Source organism: Callospermophilus lateralis, chromosome 8 (assembly GCF_048772815.1).
Source record: "Callospermophilus lateralis isolate mCalLat2 chromosome 8, mCalLat2.hap1, whole genome shotgun sequence".
NCBI lineage: Eukaryota > Metazoa > Chordata > Mammalia > Rodentia > Sciuridae > Callospermophilus > Callospermophilus lateralis.
In genome coordinates this window covers 85,212,388-85,237,923 of record NC_135312.1, presented here as the reverse complement: position 1 = coordinate 85,237,923, position 25,536 = coordinate 85,212,388, and the positions used below count along the sequence as shown (strand labels likewise).

Genomic DNA, 25,536 nt, shown 5'->3' with positions numbered 1-25,536 from the left:
AATTTCTGTCCTTTCAGTAAAGTCTCCTCTCCCGGACCTACCCCACTTTGGTGATAGTCAGTCACTGGTCCACCTTGGAGATCTCATTTTCCTTAGTATCACCTCGTCCTCCTTTGGTTATACCCTTTCCTGTGTTTCAACTCCTGAAGCACAAGATCCTCTTTCATGAAAGTTGGCTCACCCTGCTGGAAGGAAGGTTTGTTCACCCTAAAATACTACCTCCTGGGCAGGAGAAGGACAGTCTATCCTCTTTGCTGGGGAAGAAAAACACTGACCTTGGAGTTTTATATGTACTAGCACATGACCTCTGGCAGGTCATCTAAATGCTTGAAGCCTCAGTTTCTTCATCTGTAAGATGGAGTGAAGATAAATACCTCCAATGGGAGCTGCAGGAAGCAATTAAAAGACCAGGGTTTTCTGTAAAAGTTACTTCCTTTCACATCTGCTTTAATTCTAATGTGTAGTTTCATTCCTTCTACATGGTAAATATTTAATAAATACATTAACAGGTTTCCTGCAACTGTTACTCACCAGGGCCAAAATTAGTATTCTCTTAACAGCCTGTTGGCAATCAAAAAGTGACAGACACCTGTGTGTTCAACTCACTTCTAAGGACTGCTAGTGAATACATGAGAATTCAGCTAGAAATTCTATCTTTGGGGATCACTATGATTTCTCATCTGTTGACTCATGACACTAGTTCAGAAGAAGTAAGACTAATAGCAAAAGGGCACAGTAGTGCATGCCAGTGATCCCAGCCACTTAGGAGGCTGAGGCAGGAGGATAGCAAGTTCAAGGCCAGCCTGGGCAACTCAGCCAGACCCTGTCTCAAAATAAAAAATAAAAAGGACTGGAGATATGGCTCAATGGTACAGCACCCCTGGGTTCAATTCCCATTACAAATCCATCCATCAATCAATCAATCAATCTTGCACTGTCTTCGGGGGGTGAAATAAACACAATTCAATGAGTTCAATAGGAAAAAAAAATTCTCATAAACTTAGGCAGATAGTTTTGGCTCCTGTCTTCCTTTTTCCTGTGACTCCAGACTTTGAGAAAGAATGTTCTATTTTTCAATCTTCTCCTCATTCAATACATAGTCACTCCTAAAATCACATCAATGCTGCTTTTTTTAAAAAAACACAATGCTACTGAAATGACTAAATGACCTCCAACTTGCAAACCCAGTGACAGTATTCCACAAGCCTGGGTGCCTTCCTTAGCTTCTTTGGCAATGCTTTCCTCGGGGCTTCCATCTGATGGTGCTTTCTTGGTCTCCTTCCTCAGTCCTCTTCCTTTCTGCACTTCATAACTAATCTCACCCCTAGCTTTTCTTTCCCCTCTACCTTCACTTCCACACTTTCAGCTACTACTTGCCTACTCTATTCCCAGCTGTGGCTTCTCTCCAGGACTCTACTTGTGTCCACCCTACATCTTCTCCCAGATAGCTTGTTCTCATCTTAGATCACAATGTCCACCATTAAGACCGGCTAGTTCTCTTATGAAATTGCATACACTTTCTTCAGGGCTCTACTGGCCCAGATTGAGGCTTTGTATTAATTAGATAAGGAGGATTTTCCTCTGGATGGTGGTAGCCCCAGGCCAAGGTTCATGACTTGGCAAGTAGAGCATGAAGTGATTTTAGAGAGTACCCTGCCCTTGGCTGAGCCCCCTTGTACTGTGCACAACTTACACAAATGTTAAATGGCAGGAGTGGCGGTGAGTTTATGGCAAGTATAATATTTCTTTCAAAAACTCAAAACCCTACTGTGCTTTTTCTAAAATTCTCCATAACTCATGTTGCCAGGTATGATGCTTCAAGAAAGGTGCCTCTATTCTAAGTAAAATGATAACCAATATTTATTTGAGTATGTCAATTGAGGATGTATCATCTTTGAATTACACTCAATTCCATGTTTTTCTATAAAAAGAATTTCTTTCTAAATGTAAATTATTAAAGTAGATTTCTACATGACTTAAGATCTTAAATAATTAGCAAAAATATGCAAATATACTGGTCATTTGGATAGAGGGAAAAATACCTGAAGCCATAAATTTCACTTACAGAGGGAGGAAAGTCTTATTCTTTATGTTAACTAGGTTTAAATGTGTCCAACAAAAAGAAGGCCTTTTAAAAGTCTGAGATGGCTCAAAGTACATTGATTTTATTTCAATAAAGAACAAAATTTTGAATTTAAACTCTGTCACTAAAATTATTTGAATTAAAATGCTATGATTAAGGAGAATTACATTATTTAATTTTGAATTAAAACACTATCATTAAGAAGAGTCATGGGGCTGGGGTTGTGGCTCAGCGGTAGAGCACTCGCCTAGCACAGGCGAGGCCCTGGGTTCGATCCTCAGCACCACATAAAAAAAAATAAATAAAATAAAGGTGTTGTGTCCAACTACAACTAAAAAATAAATATTAAAAAGAAAGAAGAGTCATGGGCTAGGGTTGTGGCTCAGGGGTAGAGCATTTGCCTAGCATGTGTGAGGCAGTGAGGCACTAGCTTTGATTCTCAGCACCACATATAAATAAATGAGTAAAATAAAGGTCCATTGACATCTAAAAAGTTTAAAAAAAAAAAAAAGAAGAATCAGTCACACAAATGTGTACATAACTGTTCGTTTTACAGAAGGTCCTATACTCTTAACCATATCCAACAGTGATAATCACTTTTCATGAATTTCCTAACTTTCAGATTGAATTATTTATCTAAAACATCAAATATTTTGAACAATTATAAGATTAATATGTTATGACTGTTTCAGTGAGTATTCATGAGAGAAGTACATATGTGAGTGTTTATACACAAATAGGCTTTAACAACGCTGATTTAAGTGCTTCATTAAGTTAGGTATCAAGTGAAACCAATCATCCTCATTTTACATTGAAAAACTGAAGAATAAAAGTTAGATAACCTGCCCCAACTCATCTAAGTTGTAAGTGGTAGAGAGAATTTAAACCCAGGAGTCTACATCCAGAGCCCACACCCTCAATTCCATGTGTGTGTGTCACATGCTACCTTAAAATAGACTTCTAGTTCACTGGATTAGACAAAGGAAAAAGAAAGGAAGGGGGAATGCTAATAGGAAAGACAGTAGAATGGATTAGACACAACTTTCCTATGTTCATTATGAATACACAACCAGCGTAACTCCACATCATGTACAACCACAAGAACGGGAAGTTATACTCCATGTATGTATAAGTCAAAATATACTCTACTGTCATGTATATCTAAAAAGAACAAAATAAATAAATAAATAAATAGATAGATAGATAGATAGATAGATAGATAGATAGACAGACTTCTAATCCTGAGTAACAGGAGCAAGGCTTGGAGTATCACAATACCTGATCTTAAATTACACTATAATTTAAAAAGTCACTAACTTCCTTAATAAGACTCTTAATGCTCTTGAAATAAAACTAAGAATTAGAAAATGGGACAGCATTAAATTAAAAAGCCTCTGCACAGCAAAGGAAATGAGACTGCGAAGAGAGAGTCTAAACACTGAGGGAAATTCTTTGCTAGCTACTCTTCCAACAGGGAGAGCTATAATAACAAAAACTGCATGGTATTGGCATAAAAACAGAAACAAAGATAAATGGAATAGAATAGAAGACACAGATGCAAATCCACATAAATAGTCACCTGATCCTTAAGGAAAGGTGCCAAAAATATACACTGGAGAAAAGACAGTCTTTTGAGCAAATGGTGCTGGGAAAACTGGATAACCATACATAGAGAGTAAAACTAAATCCCCATCTCTCATCCTGCAACTAAAAATAAATCAAAGACCTAGGAATTAGACCAGAAACAGCAAAATTGCTAGAAGAAAATATAAAAGTAACACACCAAAACATTGATGCAGTCACTGACTTCCTTAATAAGACTCTTAATGCTCTTGAAATAAAACTAAGAATCAGAAAATGGGACAGCATTAAATTAAAAAGCCTCTGCACAGCAAAGGAAATGAGACTGCGAAGAGAGAGTCTAAAGACTGAGGGAAATTCTTTGCTAGCTACTCTTCCAACAGGGATTAATAATCAGAATACATAAAGAACTGAAAAAAAAAAAACTTTAACACCAGAAAACCTCACTCACTCAATAGATAGGCCAAAAATATAAAGAAACATTTCTCAAAAGAGGAAATATAAATAGTCAGCAAGTACATAAAAAAATGTTCAACATCCATAGCAATCAGGGAGATGCAAATCAAGAGTAGACTGATATTGCATCTTACCCTAGTTAGATGCCAATAATTGAGAATACAAATAATGATAATGCTGGCAAGGATGTGGGCTAAAAGGTACCCTTATATATGGCTGATGGGACTGCAAATTAGTACAAACACTTCAGAAAACAGCCTAGAGATTCCTCAAAAGACTGGGAATGGAACCACCACACAATCCAGCTTTCCTACTCCTTATTTATCCAAAAGAACTATAATAAGCATACTATAGTGATATATGCATACCAATGTTTATAGCAGCTCAATTCACAATGGCCAAGTTATGAAAACAACCTAGGTCCTCATCAATAGATAATGGATAAAGAAAATGTAATATACATACACAATGCAGTTTTATTCCATTTATATAAAGAAGAATAAAATCATGGCATATGCTGAAATGGATAGAATTAGAGAATGTCATGCTAAGTAAAATAAGCCAGATTCAGATAGTCAGGGGCTGAATTTTTTTCTCACATGTGGAACTAAAGAGAAAAAAGGAATTAAAAAAAGGGGATCTCACAAAAGTAGAAGGAAGATCAGTAGAATAGAAGTAGGGGAACAGGGGGAAGGAAATGGGAAGAACTAGGGAATCAAATTGACCAAATTATACTAGGTGTGAATATACCACAGTGGATTCCAATTTTATATATAACTATATTGCATCAATTAAAATAAATAAATAGAAGGAAGACCAATAGAATATAGGAAAGGGATCAGAGAGAGGGAAGAAAATGGAGTAAGTGAAATGGAGGCTATATGCATTTTATGAGTGTGTCAGAATGAACCTCACTACTATGTGTAGCTCTAATGCACTAAAACTTTTTAAAATTAAAAAATATATCCTCAGTTAGTTCAGCCATTTAATCATATGCACATAAATTATCATTAAATACAAATTAGTAAATGCATATATATTTATTTTTGTAACAAAAAATTATTGTGGGACTGGGGGTATAGTTCAGTGGAAGGGTGTTTGCCTAGCATGTGTGACACCCTGGGTTCAATCTGCAGCACCACTCACACATACACACGCACAAATTTATCATGTGTTTTCTACGTATTAACATTGCATAAAGAAAATGAGATACAAAACTGAGTGGTTTGGGGAGTAACAGCTTCCATACAGGTAAGTATGGATTAACTTAATTATTCACAAAATTCTACATGTTGTTCACCTTAATTCAGATGTTATTAAGAGGAATGTATTTGCTAGAGAATATGGCATAACATTGGGGATAGAAATTCTTCAATTTCAGTGGGATAAAATTGTAAACTAAATTAAATTTTAGATAATATTATACCATTTAAATACACAAATGATAATGTAAAAACATAATGTGGATTCTAGTAAGATAAACAAGCTGTTATATTATGTGCATTCTTAATACTATAAATCATCTGGAATACAATGGAGGCTTTCATATCATATTAACCATGTACTTAAAAATATCAAAAAACTAGTAAAGCATTAATATTTGTATTATTACCATCTTTGTCATATAAAATATAGATAAAATGTATGGGGGATGATAATATTTTGCAAGTTTAGCATGATTTATTCAATATGGGCTCCATTACCAGCTTAATATGACAGTTCAATTGTCAGCTGAGTAAAATCAAGACTTTCTCCCCACATGTGTGCACACGCATGCACATATTTCTCAAAGAATGTGTATGTCCTCCCTCTGCCCCCAAGTCAGACTATGCGAATCTGGAAAAGGCTAGATGGGAACACAAACATGAAATATGGGAATTGCTAAAGTGTTAGGTTAGAAGGAGCTTAGTATATAATTTAAAACATATGAATAGAAACTTAAATACTACCCCCAAAATATAATACTTTATCCAGGAACAATTCCTTACAAGGCATACACAGCTTGGATTTTGTAAATTTTAGCAAAATATTGTGAAATGGCAATGACAATATCAGAAAAAAAGAAAGAAACAAAAGGGATTTGGGTGAAAAGGCAATGTGACATCTTCTACTTCTTTTCAAGTGTATCTGAGAAAACACAAATGGAAGCCACACGCCTCCATGTGCAGTTGTCTGATGGTATTTGCTTGTGGTTTTCTCTTACATTTCTTTCTCACTGGGTAATACAGAATTACAACACACACCACTTCAGTGCTCCAAATTCCTAAGGGAATCATAGCTCCTCCGTGTTCACATGCAACTCCAAGTCAGAGTTACAAGAGGGCTTAGTAACTGTAAAAACTTTATACAAAAAAAAAAAAAGAAAAAAAGTCTTGATATAGAAGGGTACCCCATATAAGACAATGATCCCACTACTTTATATCCTCTATTGAAGGTACAGATAGGATTATATGGACCACGGAAAATGCATTTTTGAGAAAAGTGTATGATGGAATTCTGTGAACATTTAAAAAAAACAACTAGCTTCTACATTTTCTATTATTGTAATGATTTATTAGTGAGAAAATATTAATTGTGTATTATGCCACAATCACTATAAACTACTTAAATACTATAAACTACTCAATACACAATCACTATAAACTACTTTCTCTAAGATTTGCTTGTTAAAAATCAAAGCCAACTCTTGAACCTCACAAATAAATTGTTATGAAATAAAATATCAGAAGTATGACCCTGGGTTAGTGCTGTTTATTTTCCCCAAAGGTAAGATATCAATATAAATAAACTCCTACAATTAAAGAAAACAAAGGTATCTAAAGTCTACAAGCCATATGGAATCAAGATATTGAAACTGATAAATGTTGAGTAAAGTCCCAGCCCTCAAAAACCTCAAAGACTTGTTTTGCATGTCATTATTTATGACACGATGTTACTGGCTGAGGCATTTAGATAAAGTACAAAAAAAAATTGATCATTTTCTCTTTCCCCCAGCTTCTGTTTCCTTTTGCTCTTCTATTTGCTGAACTGTTGTTATGTGCAAATAACTAAGTTAGATGTTGTGGAGAATAGATCTTGCCCCTGAAGATCATAAAAGCTGTTAGGAAAGTGGAAAAAAAAGATGTTTATAAATAACTCTGATACAACTGAAAGAGGAAGAGGGAGAAAGGGTATTAATATTTACTGAGTGCTTGCCATGTTCGAGGCACTACATTAGACATTTTACATATAGCATATTATTTTAATCCTCTCGCCATCTGTTGAGTTAAGATAGTATTATCTCTGCTTTACAGATGGGGAAAATGGCCCTCAGAGTGACTGAGGAATCCGCCCAAGATGGCAGTGCTTGCAAGTGGTAGAGCTAGGATTTGACTTATGATCTGTCTGACTTGAACACCTATGCCCCTTTTCTTCAAGTGTATAATATTATAAAAGGATGAACAGATAAAGTGATGTGGGAATCCAGAAAAAAGCAGAAGTCACATTTGGGTAAGGGAGAGTAAAGACATCTTGTTAAAGCAGCAGCATTTAACTATGCAAGGTGATCACGTATGGACACGTGAAAACCGAGGGTTAAAAGGGAAGCTGTTTATGAGAAAAGGCAAAAAAAAATGTTTTTGATGAGAAAAAATTAAATGTTTTCATTTCATTTGGGTGACACATGCAGTCTAGAAAGAGCATTATTGAAAAGTTAATGGAAGATAAGTCTGGAAAACCAACCAAGTCAGAGGATGTGAATGTCAGGTAAGGAACTAGATTCTAGTCTAAGTGGTAAACATATTGAGACTCAAAGCTTCAGGGGATCATAAGAGTGACATAATCAGAACCATAGCAGAAAATGTTACCTGGCCAAGATACACAGGACAAGGTTGATAGAATACTCCATTCCAACTCTCAATGCCTCCACAATAGAGGCAGGAAAATGCCAAATATTTATTTTTCTCTGCTTTTCTTATTTATTGCAGCAAAAATGGCCAGGTAACAGGCATGTCTTCACAGTGTGAGGAATGGAAATGGGGAAGTTGGGGCCAAAAGAAATGGAAATCCAGAATCCTGGCAAGTAGTAAGTGAGCTCACTTCATTCAATCCACCATTAGCATGGCTGCATAGAACTATGACTCTCTCTCTTAGTTGGAAAGAGGAAAGGAAAAGGAGGACCTGGAATGAACAGTGTAAGGTAGAAAGGGCATATAGGGTTGGGGAGTTAGAGGGTATCTCAGTATCAGAACAGAGTTACTTGGATCTGGACAGAAATCCAATTATTAAAACTAAGACATGATACCAGGACTATGCTTAGAACAAGTTACTGATCCTGAGTCACCTGCATACAGACAAAAGACCTCCTTAAAAGTTTCATTTTTAAAGTCCAGATTGAGCCTGAGGATTACTCAGATATGCAGATGCAGTGCAGAAATGCAGTTGAGGTTAAAGCCTTCCTTGGAAGTAATAGGTCTGGAGATTTGAGAACTTCCACACTTTATTGACCAATAGTATTAAGCTATCTAACTATCACAAGAGATATGAATTTTTTTTTCTAAATTAGACATGCAAATGGCCAACAGGACATGTAAACATGCTTAGCACACTATCAGGGAAATGCAAATCATATCTAAAGAGATATAATCTCACATCTCTTAAAATGGCTATTTTCCAAAAAGCAAGATATAAATGTTGGTGAGAATATGGAGAAAATAGAGCCCTGCACATTTTTGGTAGGAAAGTGAAGAATCACCGTCATTATGGAAAACAGCATACAAGTACCTCAAAAAATTAAAAACAGAATCACTATTTGATTCAGCAATCTCACTTCTAGGAATATATTCAAAGGAAATGAAATCAGCATATTAAAGAGATCTCTGTAAGCCCATGATTACTGAAGTACTTTTCACAGCACCCACAATATGGAATCAACCTAAATGTTCATTTTCCTTTCTCAGATGAGTAAGAAAAATATGGTGTATATATACACAAAGGAATAATATTCTGCCACATAAAAGAATAAATCCTGCCATTGGCAAAAATATGGATGAACCTGGAGGATATTATATTAAATGAGCCAGGCACAGAAAGACAAATACTTCCTAATATCACATCTATGTGAAATCTATCCATAATAGTCAACGTATAGAATCAGGATAAGTGTCCATTGATGGATGAATGGAGGTACACACACACACACACACACATATATATATGTGTGTGTGTGTGTGTGTACATATACATAATGACAACAGAATATTATTAGCTATGAGAAGGAAATCCCGCCAGTTTTGATAACATAGATTAACCTGGAGGACATTCTTCAAAGTGAAGTAAACCAGAGTCAGAAAGAAAAATACTATATGATCTCACTCATATGTCAAATTTAAAAGAAGCTGAATTCATAGAAACATAGTTAGGACTATGGGTGGCAGAAATGGGGAGATTTTGGCAAAAAGTTACAAACTTTTTGAGTAGATGAACCACTTATGAGGAGGTAACATTGTCTAGCATGGGTAGAGGTGGATGATAATTCTTTTGTTGTAACCATCATTGATGTAAATGTATTTGAAGCCATCACTGTCCACCTTCAATACATTCAATTAAATTTATTTAAATTAAAATATACAATTTTTCAAAATAAAAATAAAACAGAGTCACTGTAAGAACAGAAGCTGAATCTGTTTTATTCACCATAATTTCTGTCTTCCTGTGCCTTAGTAGGGGTTAAATAAATACTTGTTGAGTGATTGAATTTAATTATGTTAATATGAGTTACTGAACAAATATCAGGGCTACTTTCATTTCAATAGATTGTATTTGAAACTAGAGACAATGCGAAATACTCAAACACTCATCTGTCTTTTTTCTAATTTCCTTCCCTTCTTTCTGCCTTACTTGTCCTCTGTTGTCACTTATTTTTCCTCTTTTCACTCATGTTTTTCAAGTCACTGTGACATTATTTACTCTATTGCGTCGTCTTCCCCCTCCAAAAATTTAGTGTCCCTTGATTCAGTAACGTCACAGCAACATCCTCTCCATTCACGTCCTGCCTCTTTATTAATTATTTATTTTTTTACCTTAACCCTAGATGCTAGAATTGCTTTTCTCCTTCCTTTCTAATATCCTTTCATTATTTTGTTTTCCATGTCAGGAACCTTCTCCCCACTCCCCCCACCAGGTAAATGCTGACACTCACCTGTCTTCCCTAAGCTCTCCTTTCCTATCAGCTCTATGCTACAACCGTAACAGCATCCACTGCCATTTACTTCTCAGTCTTCTTCACAACGCCTTAAGGATCTCAGCTTAAGTCCATCTAAGCTGTGTTCAGCTTTAGGAAGATGATCAGAACGACTCACTGAATAACTCCCTCATAACCAACAGTCTTCAAAATGCAACCTTATTCATCTGGAAGCTCTTAGGAAAGAACACGTGACATGGAAAAAAGTAGAAGTGAGTTTCTCATTCATTAAGGAAGAGTTCTACACCTTTTAATATTGTGAATAAGGTGATGTGGAATGGTTTAAAACTATGCAAAAAAAATCGTAAACATAAACTTTTGCACAAGAATAACAAGTTCCTAGCTGCAATTCTGTTCAAATCTTTTTTAAAAGTTAAAAGTGTTCAAAAATCCCAATTCAAACATTTCTGATTCTCTTTGGAAGTTAATTGTTTGGAAATCTTATTTCGTCTTCCCATGGGGATTATGATATGATTATTATAATAATCCACAGGTTATTCCCAATTCCCCCAAATATTCTTATTATAGAAACAAACCATTAATTGGTACTTGCATCTTAATGAAAAATCCATCAAAAATTGGAATTTGACATTTAGAAATGTATCATTCAGAATACTGTTCAACAGGAGTGGATATTCAAAGGAGTAGGCAGGCTAGATAACAGAGGCCACAGGTGATATGGCTATGACTCAGGGAGGGGAAGGAAACTTGGAAATAAGGGACAACTTATTTACATGGCAAACTCTCTTCTTTTTTTTACACCTCCCTAAAATAGTTGCAGAAGGAGATGGGAGAGAAGGTAAGGAGGAAGTTTTTCAATGTTCATGCCCTTCCCTTTCCCATAGTTAATGGTGTGTGCAAAGATTAAGAAGGAAGAGGATCAGCAGGGAGGAAGTGTAGAAAAATTATATTGAATTTTACACCCACACAAAAAGAGGAAAGTGAGGGAAGCTAAAAACATTGACATTTTAAGGAAAAAAGAAGAGATTATTTTAAGTCATAAAAAAAAAAAAGAGGAAGACATACCCCAAATTACAAGTTCCTGGTACTAGAAATACATTCTATGTGACTAATAGTTTGCAGCAGCTAAATAACAGAATAAGAAAATTTTAAGATAAATTTGATCACACAAAATAAACCTTTTAGCCATTTAAAAATCCATAAAATTTCCCAACTTTGGATTTTAAGTGTATATTGCTTGCTTATTCACTGAATGCACCTTATGAACCTGTGTTAAACAGATTTAATGTATAGTTTATATGAATTTACTCAAGAAAAAAGTAGATGCATTCTAAAGTGTGAATGTAAGATATAATTGTATAAAATGTAATAACTGCTGCACTAATTGATAATCACATCTATTACAGGAGTCATTTCTAAATGTTCAGATTTTTGATAGATGAAATTTATTTATTGAGTTAAAATCCTGTTGAAAGTCTACTTTCTTTGCAAAATAAATTTCCCAAGAACAGATTAGAGCCTGGGAAATTAACACATTAAAACAGGTAGTGGTGAAAATTAAATATAGAGATGGATAGGAGCCTCTATATAAAATTCACCTATAATTTATAAAGATCCTCAAAACATAGCTAATGATCATGTACTTAATGGAAAACTTCACTAAGAACTATTTAAGACACAAAAATGGAAGTTTCTTTGGAAAACTATTATAATAATAATGGAGACTTAGAGGTAGGCTAGACTTTTTCCTTTGTGCTCCAGAAATACAATGTGAGAGTATGAGTTGGTTTCCCACTTCCCCCTCACACCTATTCTCCTTAAGTTCATTGCACTCCTCTTGCTGTGATGTGAGGAAGATGTTTTGAACTAAATTCTCAAGTAATTTTCTTGGCCCCTACAGGCCAAACCAAAGGAAAAACAAGAGCAGGGCACCATTCGAAAATTCCAGTTCCATCTTCACTCTAAATTTCCAGAATTGTCAAATACACATGAAAATTAGGTAGACTTTGTGTTTTTTCACAGTAAATACAAGACCTGGAATCAAGGTCCTCCGAAGTACCATGATACACGTTCAAGTCTTAGCTATAATAATCCATGATGCTCCTAGTTCTGTCCATTCTTGGCTTGTCATCTGGCTTACTCTCTTTCTTCTATTCATCAACTATGGCTAATACTCAAGACCTATTATGACTGTACTTTGCTATTTGTAATTATTTTCTTTAGCACTGCCTTAAATAATATACTTTTAATCCTGTCTTTATGTCCAATATCCAAGTCTGTATATTTCATATGTAAATTTTCCATCCTGTTTTATATAAGATGCTTTCACTTGGATGTGGGAATGAATGTAGTTGCCCACCCACACCACAACCGTGCTCAAAGACAGTGCTGGAATACCCATTCTGTATGTCCCTACAGCTTCCCATATTTCTCTAGCAGCTGGAGTATGCAGACCTTCTGGTGCAGGCCAGAAATACCACAGAATTAGAATCTAGACGGGACTTTCAAGAAAGAAGAAAGGGAAATTTGTGGATAAATACATCAACTTCCTTGCCCCTCAGCAGGATGTTTCTGAGGCATGTTCTACATTGTCTCTCACTGGTTTTTCAGCTGGATTGAGCCTCAGCTATTCACAGCAATTACCTCTTCATTAGTGTATCAGCTTTTTTGGTTATTCTGTTTTCCCAGAGTCATTTTTCCCCTACAGTGTCTCCTGGGATCCTATCTTGAACTACTTATGCCCAAATTCTTAAGAATTACTTGGACATGGTTGGAGATGGCTGGCTAAAACAGAGGTTCTATATAAACTTCAAATGTGTTAAAGATTACAATCTTTTCAAAACTAACACTCCAACTTTACCATATGCTGTTTCATCTTCTTTTCCTTCAAAGGCTGAGTGTTAGAATATGAGGGTTTGGAGTCAGAATGACCTCTGCTTCCAGCTCTATGGTATCACCCAGGCAAGTAGTTTATCTCTTATGAATTTATATAATCTATGTATATTTTACATACTTATATAGGCATGTATAAATACACAAATATGTTTATATTTATATATGTACATATAATACTACCTTCTAGTATAACCTGTCCAGGGCTACTGTAAGCATTCATTAAAATAAAGCATGCTAAGCTCCTTATACTTTGTCTTTATCCCATTATAATTTAGTTCAAATTTAGAAAACAAACCATAATTTCCTTCAGTGGGTTTTTTCCTCCTCTAATAACTACCTTGAGCTCACCTGGAATGCAAAAGTGAACATTACAAATAACGAGAGTATTCTTTGATAGCAACATAAACTAATTAAATATTATTTTTTTTCTCCTGAGCTTAGTATGCAAAGAACTGTCTGACTGAGATTTTTTTTTGATTATTATTCTTATACACAGAGCTCACAAAAACTATGAAAAAATATTCTTGTGGTCTACTGTGAGGATTATCGCACCATAGGTATATTGACTGCAAAGCTATCATGAAATGACTTATTCATAAAAAAAATCTGGGACCAAAGTAGAATTCAGAAGATCAGGGCAAATGAGAGAATGGCACTCAATAAATAATCTCATTGTTTACAGGTATTACTGTGTTCTAGGTAAAGCATTAATAATTGTACTTCCTTCCCAAGAGCACCTTACAGATTATCATTAGCACGGACACTGGGTTTGTTGAGTTTGAGTTTGTTGCATTGACTATTTCTAGAAATCCTCTTCTTTAGTTTTCAGCTTTATACAAATTCTTCCCCACCCTAAAATTTTGTGATTTTCTTCAATATGATTTAAGGCTCAAAAATTTTCTGTTGATTGTATTCATGTTCAATTACAACTCATGTCAGCTGCAGTTAGTCTATACTGAAAATGTACAACAAAATCAGTATCTGTCTATATTGAATTGAGAGAAGCTAGCAGAATTGCAGTTTAAATTATCAGAGACTGTGTGGATCTACAACATTATTAGTACCTAATTAACCAGTGCCTAATTTAAATCAGTTCACACCCAACCTTAACTAAGTCATTCTGCCTTCCATGACAGTCGTGTGGCCCTGGTCGAGGTCAGTGAGGAGTTTTGCTTTATATGATGGCACTCAGCTCAATTTGCCATCTGGCCTAACAGCTGATGTGGCTCACACAACCCCACAGAGGCCCCAAGGCTTTACTCCTGGGAAATATTTGGTCAACAATGTGGTGTCATGATTACCATCTCATAGCTTTCTTATATTTTTTGAAAAAGAATTGAAGAAAAACTTGAAGAAAATCCTAAGTTGGTGTCAATTTATTAGAAAAGAGATCACTTACCTGAGGACCAGGCTGACCCTGAAATTGATAAGAAGAGAAACAATTATAAGATTGTTATGTAAATATTTTTCACTACTAAAACTTAAATTAGCCCTGAAAACCTAAATATAGAAGCTTTGAATATATATAATATGTAATCTATCAAAGATAATAATAACTAACTACTGACAAACTTTGCTTTGCGGCTTCCTCAATTAAATTGTATCTTAATATTTTTACTCTACACTATTGTTCTAAAATTTTGGTATTACAATCTGTTATGTATAATTCCAAAATGATGTCAAGGTTGTAGCATGTTCTAGAATTTAACTGAGGAAAAAGAAGTCACAGGAGTATCACATCTCACAGCATCCCAATCAACAGGCTACTAGAGGGAGGTCTTCCAGCATGGGTGTTACTAAAAAACTGATTCAAACATGACATGGAGTTAGAGAGAGAGAGAGAGAGAATACAAGGTAGAAAGTTTAGTTTTAGAACTCCCTGTGTCTTTGAATTTCTCATTGTTTCAATAATATCTTGAGTGAATTTTTTGATGAACAGCTCTCTTTTACTTTACACAATCAAACGTTAGGGCATTTTAGGAGTCTGCAAGGTCTCTGGATCATTACAGTACAACAGAACACCACCCACAGTAGATTATGTGACCTCTAGGCGACTTAATACATGTTGAATGTCACTCTCTTGTTGTCTAAGCTGATAAAGATTTCAGAGCAGTGTAACTGTATATGCTTCTAGCTAAAGAAAAATCACTTTTGAATAAAAATATTGATTACACATCACCTTCTTAATCCCTAATTGAGTTTTATGTCAGAGGAGATTAAAGAATAAGTTCACTCTGAGTTAGGGAATCTATAAAAAAAATAAATAAATGATGTGCAGTTTCATTGTATTAGCTGTATATCATTGGGTAATATGCCTGGGTACACACACTCTCTCTCTCTCAGCCTCTCTCTAGGATTAGAATTTCTCTAGGAATTTCTTCTCTAACTCACTGGAGATAGATCAGATAAAATGCAAGAGTTTTGATTAAAAATGTGATGGAACAGATTTTATCTAGTCAAACCAGGAAGAAGAGCAAAACTAGTTACTGAGGATATTATCCACTTCACTGCTATACTCTTCAGTGGTGGAGAAAGAGAAAGACAATAACATTTATTAATTCTTACTAAGTATGAGGCACTTTGGGATATATGTTGGTTCATTTATTCCTTATAACTGCTCTACATTTGGCAAACAGAGAAACTGAGGCTCAGAGAGTTAAGCTAAAGGTTCACACAATCTATAGATGGAAAAGCCAGAACTTAACACCAAATCTGATAGCAAAGTTCATGCACTTCCTACAAAGCCATTCTGCTTTTCCCTCTGGAAATTTAACCTCATATATACATCTAGATTTGCTGGGATAACTTGGGTACCATGGCACTCTACAGTATGCACCTCTGCTTCAAAGGCACATTCAGGACCAATAGGCACCTGGTAACCAACAGGCACCAGTTTGGAAGAGCTTCTTCTGAAATCAGCACTAAACAAAGTTTTTAGTCAATAACCTCCAAAACCAGGTTCTCCAGTGACATGTAAATATAGGTCTAGAAGATCCATGGACTAAATAAAATTTTGATTTGTGCAATTCTTCTCTGTCCCTCTTTTTCTCTCTTCTTCCTTCTGCTCTCCTTCTTCCTATTCATTTCTCTCTCCACATCAAGTTTTTGGCCTTTCTAAGGTTTAGAACTCATACAAACTCAGAAATATGAATGTGCATCTCTAGAACCCCAGAATATATTACATCTCTTACATGTATTATTTGAAAAGTTAAAATGTAAGATTCTTTAAAATCAGAAAATTAGTCTTCAAAAGAATCAATTTAGCACAGTTGCTGAGATTTTCTGATTCTTATGGTTGTTCTACAAACTTTTCCTGTTCATCTTTAAAATGTGGCACTTCTGTATTATGCCAAACAAATTATTTAGCATAGCATGCACATTTATATCATCATATACAAATATCAATTGTTTTATGGACTTCATGTTAGGGAGAACAACTAGGAGAAAATGACAGTGAAATTTTAAGAAGCTGACTTCTATCTAGGCATTGAAATGTAGCACCAGAGAACTAAGATCATTTTAAAGGATGGTTTATATTTCAGGTCTACGTAGCAGGTGTGTATGGGTATGTGTGTGTGTAGAGGATGGGGAACATGAAAAAGAATAGATGTGGTTGGTAGAGAGGTTTCCCAGAGAAACAAGCATAAAATAGTACAAATTTGGTAACTGCCCAAAGTCACAGATCACACAATACAAGCCTTACAAATCATGCCTGCACCATGTCCTCTCCACAGGACATCACAGTCTATTCACCAGTGCACACCTACCATACACCTAAGGAGATAGTCTGGAGGCTGATCATCAGAACAAAGCCACGTGACCCAAATAGGGCTGATATCAAGAGGATTCTGGTGTGTGGCAGGGTCTGCTTTTTAGCATGCAGGCAGAAAGACAGCAGAGACCACCAGAGAATTTCAGAAACCCCCTCCTGAACAAGGGCCCTAGGTGAAAACGAGTTTGCCACAGACTAATTGCCAGAAGAGATATTTCAGAATGTCCTTACACTGCTTCTGAGTCATTTACTGAGGAATCGAAGCATTTTCATTCATTCATAGTGGATACTTTTCTAGGTTATTCTCATTTATTGTAGTGAATATTATTAATAATAAACCATGAAAGTTAACTTCTTAAAAATTCTTCCTAAAATACACCCTAAACGAGTACTTACAAATATGATGAATCCTCACAAATCACAACTTGAGATATTTTTTTAAAAGCAAACTTACTGAACAGGTCTCCCCCACCCCAAGCAAATCACTAGAATGTTTTACATAAATAATAATCCAAATCTAGTATAATCTAGGGCCATGTTAAGCAAGGGTTAAGTCACAGAGATTCAGGATCACACATGTCAGGGGCATCCAGTGGAGAACTCTGGGCCTCTCAAGTGGCTGATTTACAGCCCTCAACAGCTAAAGCAGTACCCCCAGGGCAGCTCAGGCTCTAACAGGAAGTAAGAGAAGCATCCGAAGAGCTGACTTTAAGTGTTAATCAGAACAGTGTGGGGAAAACCATCAGCCAGTAGCTGAGGCTTGACTGGAAAGAGTTCCAAGGAGGCTGAACACTGTGAGGCAAGTAAACCACAAAGGAACATGATAAATGAGACGACCCATCACTGGAGGATGTACTGTTACTTGAGGCAATTAAAGAGCAATAGTAATATCCTTTGCGGGGCTGTTATCACAATTATAGTTGCCAGAAATTGCTAACACACTTTGCTCAATCGACAAAGTCATTTGGATTTGTGACTAAGATAATTAGTTTCACTACATATTACTTCTTCTTCTTTTTTTTTTTTTTTAATGAAGGTAAATCTGTATCACTTTTTTTCAGATGGGACCAATGTGGTTTTTTGTTTTTTTTGGTTTTTTTTGTTTGTTTGTTTTCACTTAACATATGCATAGACAGAGACACAAAGATTGTAGCTTTAAAATGTTATTTAAAATTTGATTGAGATAGCAGATTCACATGTATCTTTATTGTGCTCAGTTTCAAATAAAAACTCTTTCAATTACAAAATCTTGAGGGAATATTAGCATTATTCACGCAACTCAAAAAGATGCTACCTCTACTTCAAATTAATGAGAAGAAAATTGCCTCAATAACTCAGAATCTCATCATTGAGAAAACCAAGCTTGACTATTGCTGTTATTTTAGCACATTCAGAGTCAGATGTATTTCAGTCTCCTGAACTGAGGAAATAATTTCTGTTTTGCATTTGGAAACCTTACTGTCTAAAAAATGTCATTTGAATAGATATCCTATAAATTCATTATTTCTTAAAAATTCACACACGTGGATGTCAATCTCCCCGCCCCCCCACCCCACCCCCGCCATTCCAGGTAAAAACAGCACCTGTAGCAAGCATCTGGATAAAGCTCTAGAACCACAGCAAAGGAACTCAGAATGCAGCAAGACTATCCTAGTGGCAGGAAGTCTCTCAAGGACCAACAGGAATCCTATCATGGAACCAATGGGACCCCTTAGCCTCTCAAGAGTCTCCAGCAGTTTGACCTTCACTCTGTGCCAACAAGTAGAACAGATGTACTCTGCACTTGCAGCACCAGAAAGCAGGAATTTTTCCCAGCCTCCCTGCACTGTGAATTTCAATCTCTAACACACCAGTGCTCAAGCTAGAAGATGCTTCCAAAACAATTGCTGAAATGCTATAAGCTGAAAATATTTTGACCGGCTCAAGAAGGTTTGCCAAAGATATTTTAAAGAACCATTAGAAGGGTTTCTGTTGCTACATTACAGTGTTACATTTTCAAAATAAAGGTTCTCAATCTAATATTTCAGAAAGAGTTCTCTTGGCTTCTGTTCATGGCAATACAAACACATCCGTGTCAAGAGGAAGTCTGCCTCCTATGGAATCTTGTTCACATAATAAAGCTGGAACTCAGGCAGCTGCAGGCAGCAGAGTCTTCAGGGGTGTGTGTGTGTGGGGGTGCATTCCTACTGACACATGTGCCACCAAACTGGAGCATGAAAATTCTGTCTTCAAGAACTAGTGCCAAGTTTGATTAAGACTCCATACCCAATAAATAAGAGAATACACAGTTACAGTACTTTGTATGCTATGCTGTACAAAAGAGCAGAGAGATTTTAAACAGGCTACATGGACAATACCAACAATTTATTCAATTCAAATTGACATAAAAAGTGTCTATTAATTTTTAAAGCTAATTAACGTGCAAATAATAAACTAGATAAAGAAACAATTGAAGAAATAAAGCATTATGGATTATGTGTGTTAATTAAAAAATGGATTTGCTAGGACTGCATAATCTCCCAGTATCTCCAAGTGACTCAGGCTTTCAAGGACTCTTATACATTTGGTTGAAATAAACATAATTCATAATTTATATTACCTATTATGCTGCCCTACAGGATAGATATTAATAATTCTTACCTTAGCTGCAGTCACATAATATTACTTAGATAAGAGTCCTTCAATTTAAAGTTTTCTTTTGAAAAATACTTAATCCTTGATGATTTTAATGCTGGAAAGGAAAAAGCCATATTCTACTCTACAGGAAAATAAATAGCTAGTATCAAACTTGCTTCATATTTCTCTTTAACAATTTGAGCAATAAAGTGAGCCAGAAGGAACATGGAGATGGTTTTATTAGGATTGATGTAAAGACAATAAAAATTGATTCAAAACTAGGAAAATTTCTTATATAGCACTTGCCTTTCATAAATTAAAAATATGTATTTAAAGATGTACTCACATTTAGATGGATTCACATGTCTTTCCCACATGAACTCAAAGGTTGCATTTTCTAATATAATACTACATTTACTTTTTTCTCTTGTATATTCATATGAGGAGTATAAGAATTTACCTAATTTTAAAATTAAATAGTTTAAATACTTCATTCCAATTATGAACTATTTATATTTATGTAGCTATTACTTATTCATATTGTAGTATATGAAATTCACATATAATTTCTAAGATATCATTAATATTTGTACACAAGTGTATTTATTTAGACATATAATTTTAAATCTAAGAAGAGAAAGAAAAGAAAAAAGCAAGCAAGAGAGAGAAAGAAAAGGAAGAAAGAAGGGAAATCAAAAGAAAAGAAGGGAGGATGTAGGTGAAAATAAAGTGTACAAAAACTGGTTATTTCTGGATGGTGGAATTTTGGATAATTGCTTTATCTTTGCAGTTCTCTGTGCTTTCCCAGATTTTAGGTCTACTGTTTATTCATTTATTTTTTTTTAATTTGGTACTAAGGACTGAACCCAGCGGAGCTCTACCACTAAGTCACATCTCCAGTCCTTTTTATTTTTTATTTAGATACAGGGTCTAAGTTGTCCAGGTTGCCCTCAAACTTGTTATCTTCCTCCTTATCTCAAGTACCTGGGGTTACAGGTATGGACCACCATATCTGGCTTTAGGTCTTTTCTTGATTAGAAAAATACATTATCACATGATAACTAATTCATTACAGAAAACAATTAAAAGAACCTTAATTATTAAGTTGCTAAATTTTTTCCATGTTTCATTTAGTGGAAGATCTAGATCAGTGACTTTGACCTCTGGTTTCCAATTCATGGTGTTCTTAATGACTTTAGAAGAGTCCTGCAAAATTCTTCAAATTTATTCTCCATAATTCAGTGAAGGTTTTAAATTTACCTTGTAGATGCCCCACCATCACTTTAGGAGTAGATTGGGAGAGAAGAAACAGGAGACTTATTGATTACAATGATAGAATGTGGTGGCTCCATATAGACTTATGATAAGCCTGCTAGGCCACAGAATTTGTTGGAACCCTTGCTATTTTCCAAACCAAAATATTTGGGTTGGAATTTAGCTATGTTATTTTACAGTTCTTTATATAAAAGAACTTTTGCTTTTGACAATAAATATGTACCATACTTCTAAAAACATAAGCCTTTTCAAAATCTGGCATGGAATCAAGATTGATTTCCAAGATAAAAATAAATGATCAGCTTAACAGATATATGTTTAGTAGGATACAATAAACATAAGTAATACATGGGAGGGTAGACACCTGCTCCGCTTCCATAGCTTTAAAAGGCCATTTTTTTTCTGACCCATCAATTTTCATTACATTGTACATATTGAATAACTTGGTTTCTGCTATGTTTAATAACATCCTTCAAAGTGTGCTATTTTTATTGTTCCAAATACTGAAAGCCAATTTATAAACATCTCTCAGACTGATTAAATTTATATAAATGCCCAATTCCAATTTTTCAAATATTGTGCTAAAAAATGGACTTACAGTACTCTGTGCAGCTGTCTTAGATGTTTTGCATTAATAAGTGCATGTTAGCAAATTTCTAACACCCAGAGTCAATTAATTCATAATGCATGAGTCACGCAATGTTTATTGCTCCAGTGAGGCAGAACCCTAAAAATGAAAATATATTTTAAAATTAGGGAGAAGCAAGTAGATAAGAATATGTGCTTTAGGGACCCAGATGTTTGGGCTGTATCATGACAACTACCACTATTGACTACTATGAGTCTCCAAGAGTTTTACAAATGACATCTCTCTTTGTTAACAATAATCCTGCATATGGGAAATCATTTCTTGCCATTCTGTAGTTAGACAAACCAAGTTTCAAAGAGGCTAGGTAATGTTCCCTGAGTCAGCTTCTAACAGAGGAAGCTGGACCATGAACATGGGTGACTGGAACCCTTGTGTGTCTCACTTGCATCACTCTGATGGCTGAAGCCAGGGCCTAGGCGAGATTACCCAGGGTAAGAAAGTACCTGGGATTCTCAGCCCTCTTTTGAGTTGGATCAATGCTACAGTTGCTCTTGTTAGCTATGAAACACTTTAAAATGTTACCCACACACACACACACCCTTAAGTTCATCTGCAGATTCCCTAGGAAATCATTCTCTTAAGGTTAAGAATCCCTAAATAGGGCTGGGGTTGTGGCTCAGTGGTAGAGTGCTTGCCTAGTTTGGGTGAGACACTGAGTTCAATCCTCAGCACCACATAAAAATAAATAAATAAATAAATAAATAAAAAGTTATTTTTAAAAAAGAATCCCTAAATAGAGAAATAGAAACACTTGAGGGGTAAGAGAAGAGTATCTGAAAAGGAAACTAAGGAGGAACAGCATTTAAAACAAACAACTACAAAAAAGAGAGTCCCAGAAATCAAGATGGATGGGTATGTGTGTGTGTGTGTGTGTGTGTGTGTGTGTGTGTGTGTGTTTGAGAGAGAGAGAGATGATTATTTTAGGACTACAAGGATTCCAGAATTTTTACTGTAATTGATGGAGCAGTGAGTCGAGGAAATTAAGACAAGAACAAGCTCCACAGATGTCAAGCAGGTGTCCTGCAAAGTGCCAATTCTGATTGGTTGCCTGGAATAATGTATTAAGAAAAAGTTGAGTTTAGGAAAAGAGTGCTGGAATTAATCAGCAACATCTACAGAAGGTAAAAAGTGGAAAGATGTGTGCCAACACTTGCTAACCTAAGTAGTTAATTTAGTAACTGTGCAAAGGGAAGAAAAGAAAGGAGATGTAGAGTTGGGGAAAAGTGCTTCTTTGATCCTGTGGTAAGGTGCCAGGTAATTGTAAGTGTCTCTAAACTGACAGAAAACTGTTACATTGGGAGAACAGAAATGGCTTGTGGAGCAAAATTAATATGTAAGAGAACACAAAAGGAAGTAGAGCAAGAGAATGAAGATTAGGAGAAGGAACAGCACTTTACCTAAGAGGAGGAGAAACTGAAGATGCAAACTTGCAGGCACAGAGACAGAAGTGGAAATATTCCATGCCCCAAACCACAAGGGACTCTGAGGTAGGAGTCTGTTGGCAGTGGGAAGAATAAGCTTGACAGCTTATTTATGTGTTCACCTAATATATATTAAGCACCTACTGCATGCCAGACATACAGAGTAAATAAAGTCCCTGCTATCCCTCTGGCAGGAGAGGCAAATGTTAAGAGAAAGGTTTATAAATAAGGTGTCATGGTGACACAGAAAAATATCAGAGGATACAGAGGCTAGAGAATCCAGAGGGAGGGTGCTCTTTTACAGGGTGGTTACTGGAAGACTCAGAGAAGAGACAAAGGAAATAGCAAGAGGACATGCCCTGTAAGGTGGAGAGGGCTGTGACAGGCTCTAGTAACTGATGGCACGTCCAACCTGGAGTGAGTGACAGGAAAGGGAGAGGAGTCAAGTCATAGAAGGGAAGGGGCCAGGCCCCATGGACTATGCAGGTCACGATGACGACTTGACTTGAATCTGGAGGAGGCAGGAAGTCACTGGAGAGGTTTTACGTGAGGAAGCAACACAATCTGAGGTGTCTGAAAAGGATCATGGTCACTCTGAAGAAAAAGCTGCAGGAGGAAATGGAGGACCTATGAAGAGAAGTCAGGAGGTTCCTCTAACATTCTAAATGAAAGATAAATGATGGCTATGCCCACATAGTAGCAGCGGAGGAGGTGCAAAGCAGTCAGATTCTGGAGAAAATTTTGAAGATGGATTGAATGTGGGGTGTGAGGAAAAATAAAAGGGGAGATGGGAATGATCCCAAGGGTTGACTGGAGCAATTCAAGGAACGTGATGCCCTTTATCCTTTATGGGTATGCAGAAGACTATAAGAGAAGCAGCTTTAAAGAATAGAGGTGGAAATTCCAGAATTCACTTTGGACACGTTGAGTTTGAGATATATATGAGACATTCATGTGAAGGTCTTGAATTGACAGTTGGATATACAAGTCCAGAGTTCAGAGAAGTAGTCTGGGCTGAGCTATGCACAAGGGAGCCTTTGAAATACAGATAATATTGAAAGTCACAATATGAGGTCACCTAGCAAGGGAATGTAAAGAAGGAGAAAGGTCCAAGGACTGAGCCCTTCAACATCCCATCATTCAGAGACTACAATGAAGAAATACAACCAGCTAGCAAGGCAGGCTGAGAAGTGGTGATCGAGTCAGGAGGAGGACCCTGAGAGAGTGAGACCCAGAGAGGAGATGAGCAAGCAACATATTTCAAGAAATCAATCAACTGGTCAAATGTGGCCCTGAAAATTTTGATCTGAACCCTGATCACTAAATTTGTCAAGCTGAAGATAACCAGTGATCCTGAAAAGAAAGTTCCAGCAGTGTGGTAGAGAGATGCATACTTTAAAAGAAGAGAATAGGAAAATAGCATTTGAGGAATATGGACAATTCTTTCTAGGAGTTTGGTTATAAGGGGGAGGGAATAAATGGATGTGACAAAGAACTAGGACAGTGCAGGGAGAAGGAGGTAGGATCAAGGAAGCTTGTGCTTTATTATGTTTTAAGATGAAAAATATTGGGGCTTAACTTTATGCTAATGGAGTTATCCAAAAGAGAGGAAAAATTGACAATACAGGAGGAGGGCAATTGAAAAGCAATGATCTTGAGCAAAGCAGAGGGGACTGGACAACTGCATGAGTGAAAGGACAGTCTATGCCTGGCAACAGGAGGGAAGGAGGGCACGAATCTGAGTGAATTAGCAGACAGGGTGGGGCAGAGTATGAATGCTACATTCTGATTTATTCCATTTTCTTACGAATAGGAAACAAAGTTATCAACAAAGCTAAATGGGATGGAGCTACTGGAGGAATTGGGAGCAAGAAAAAGATGTAAAATAGTTAAGAAAGTAAGAGAATGACTGCATTAGGGACCTGTAATAGACTATTGACTAGCACTACCCTCCTGAGATTAGGGCTCCTGAGTTAAAAATGGTACCAGTGTTCAGAGATGTTTTCCTCCAGGCACATTTAGGGATTCTGGTGCCAGATAGGGTGAGCTGGTGTTAACTAGGCATGAAATTTTCCCCCATCAGGAAAGAGAGAAAGAGGGAGAAGATAGAGAGGATTGTGCAAGAACATGATTTTGATGGTGAAGCAAGACATCTAATCTGCTAGGGAGGGAAATGAGGAAATGGGAGGTGTGTGAGACACTGTTTTCCACTTCTATTTCAGAAACTTCTTTTTATTCTTTCCGCATTATTTTTGTGATATGCCCACAAAGCTAGACTTAATAAATTCAATCGCATCAAGACTTTTATCAATTAGTAGAGGATTGATTTATTATTATTAGTTTTTACTAGTAATGCTTAAACAGTTTTTAAAAAACACGCTTAATTTATTTCAGCTGTTTTATGCTTCTACCTCATATTTAATTAGTCTCAGTAATACATTTTATAAAAAAATAATAAAGATATTATATTTATTCAGTTAGGACTCAAAAACCACTTATGCAAACTTGGAATTTTTAATATATTCTGAATTTCCTTTTAATTCTTAGATATTGCCTTTAGACATGCTCACCGTGAGTTATCAGAGAAAATGCATGAATCACTCGTTC

The 25,536-nt window shown here is 36.0% G+C and overlaps 1 protein-coding gene across 1 annotated transcript in view; it reads right to left on the bottom strand.

Annotated features, from left to right (window-relative positions):
- Col25a1 (collagen type XXV alpha 1 chain) overlaps nt 1–25,536 on the bottom strand; it is a 435,459-nt gene that overhangs the window by 155,031 nt on the left and 254,892 nt on the right. Inside the window, exon 5 of the mRNA XM_076864066.2 lies at nt 14,596–14,613. Coding sequence (XP_076720181.1) covers nt 14,596–14,613 — 18 coding nt within the window. The remainder of the gene's footprint in view (nt 1–14,595; nt 14,614–25,536) is intronic.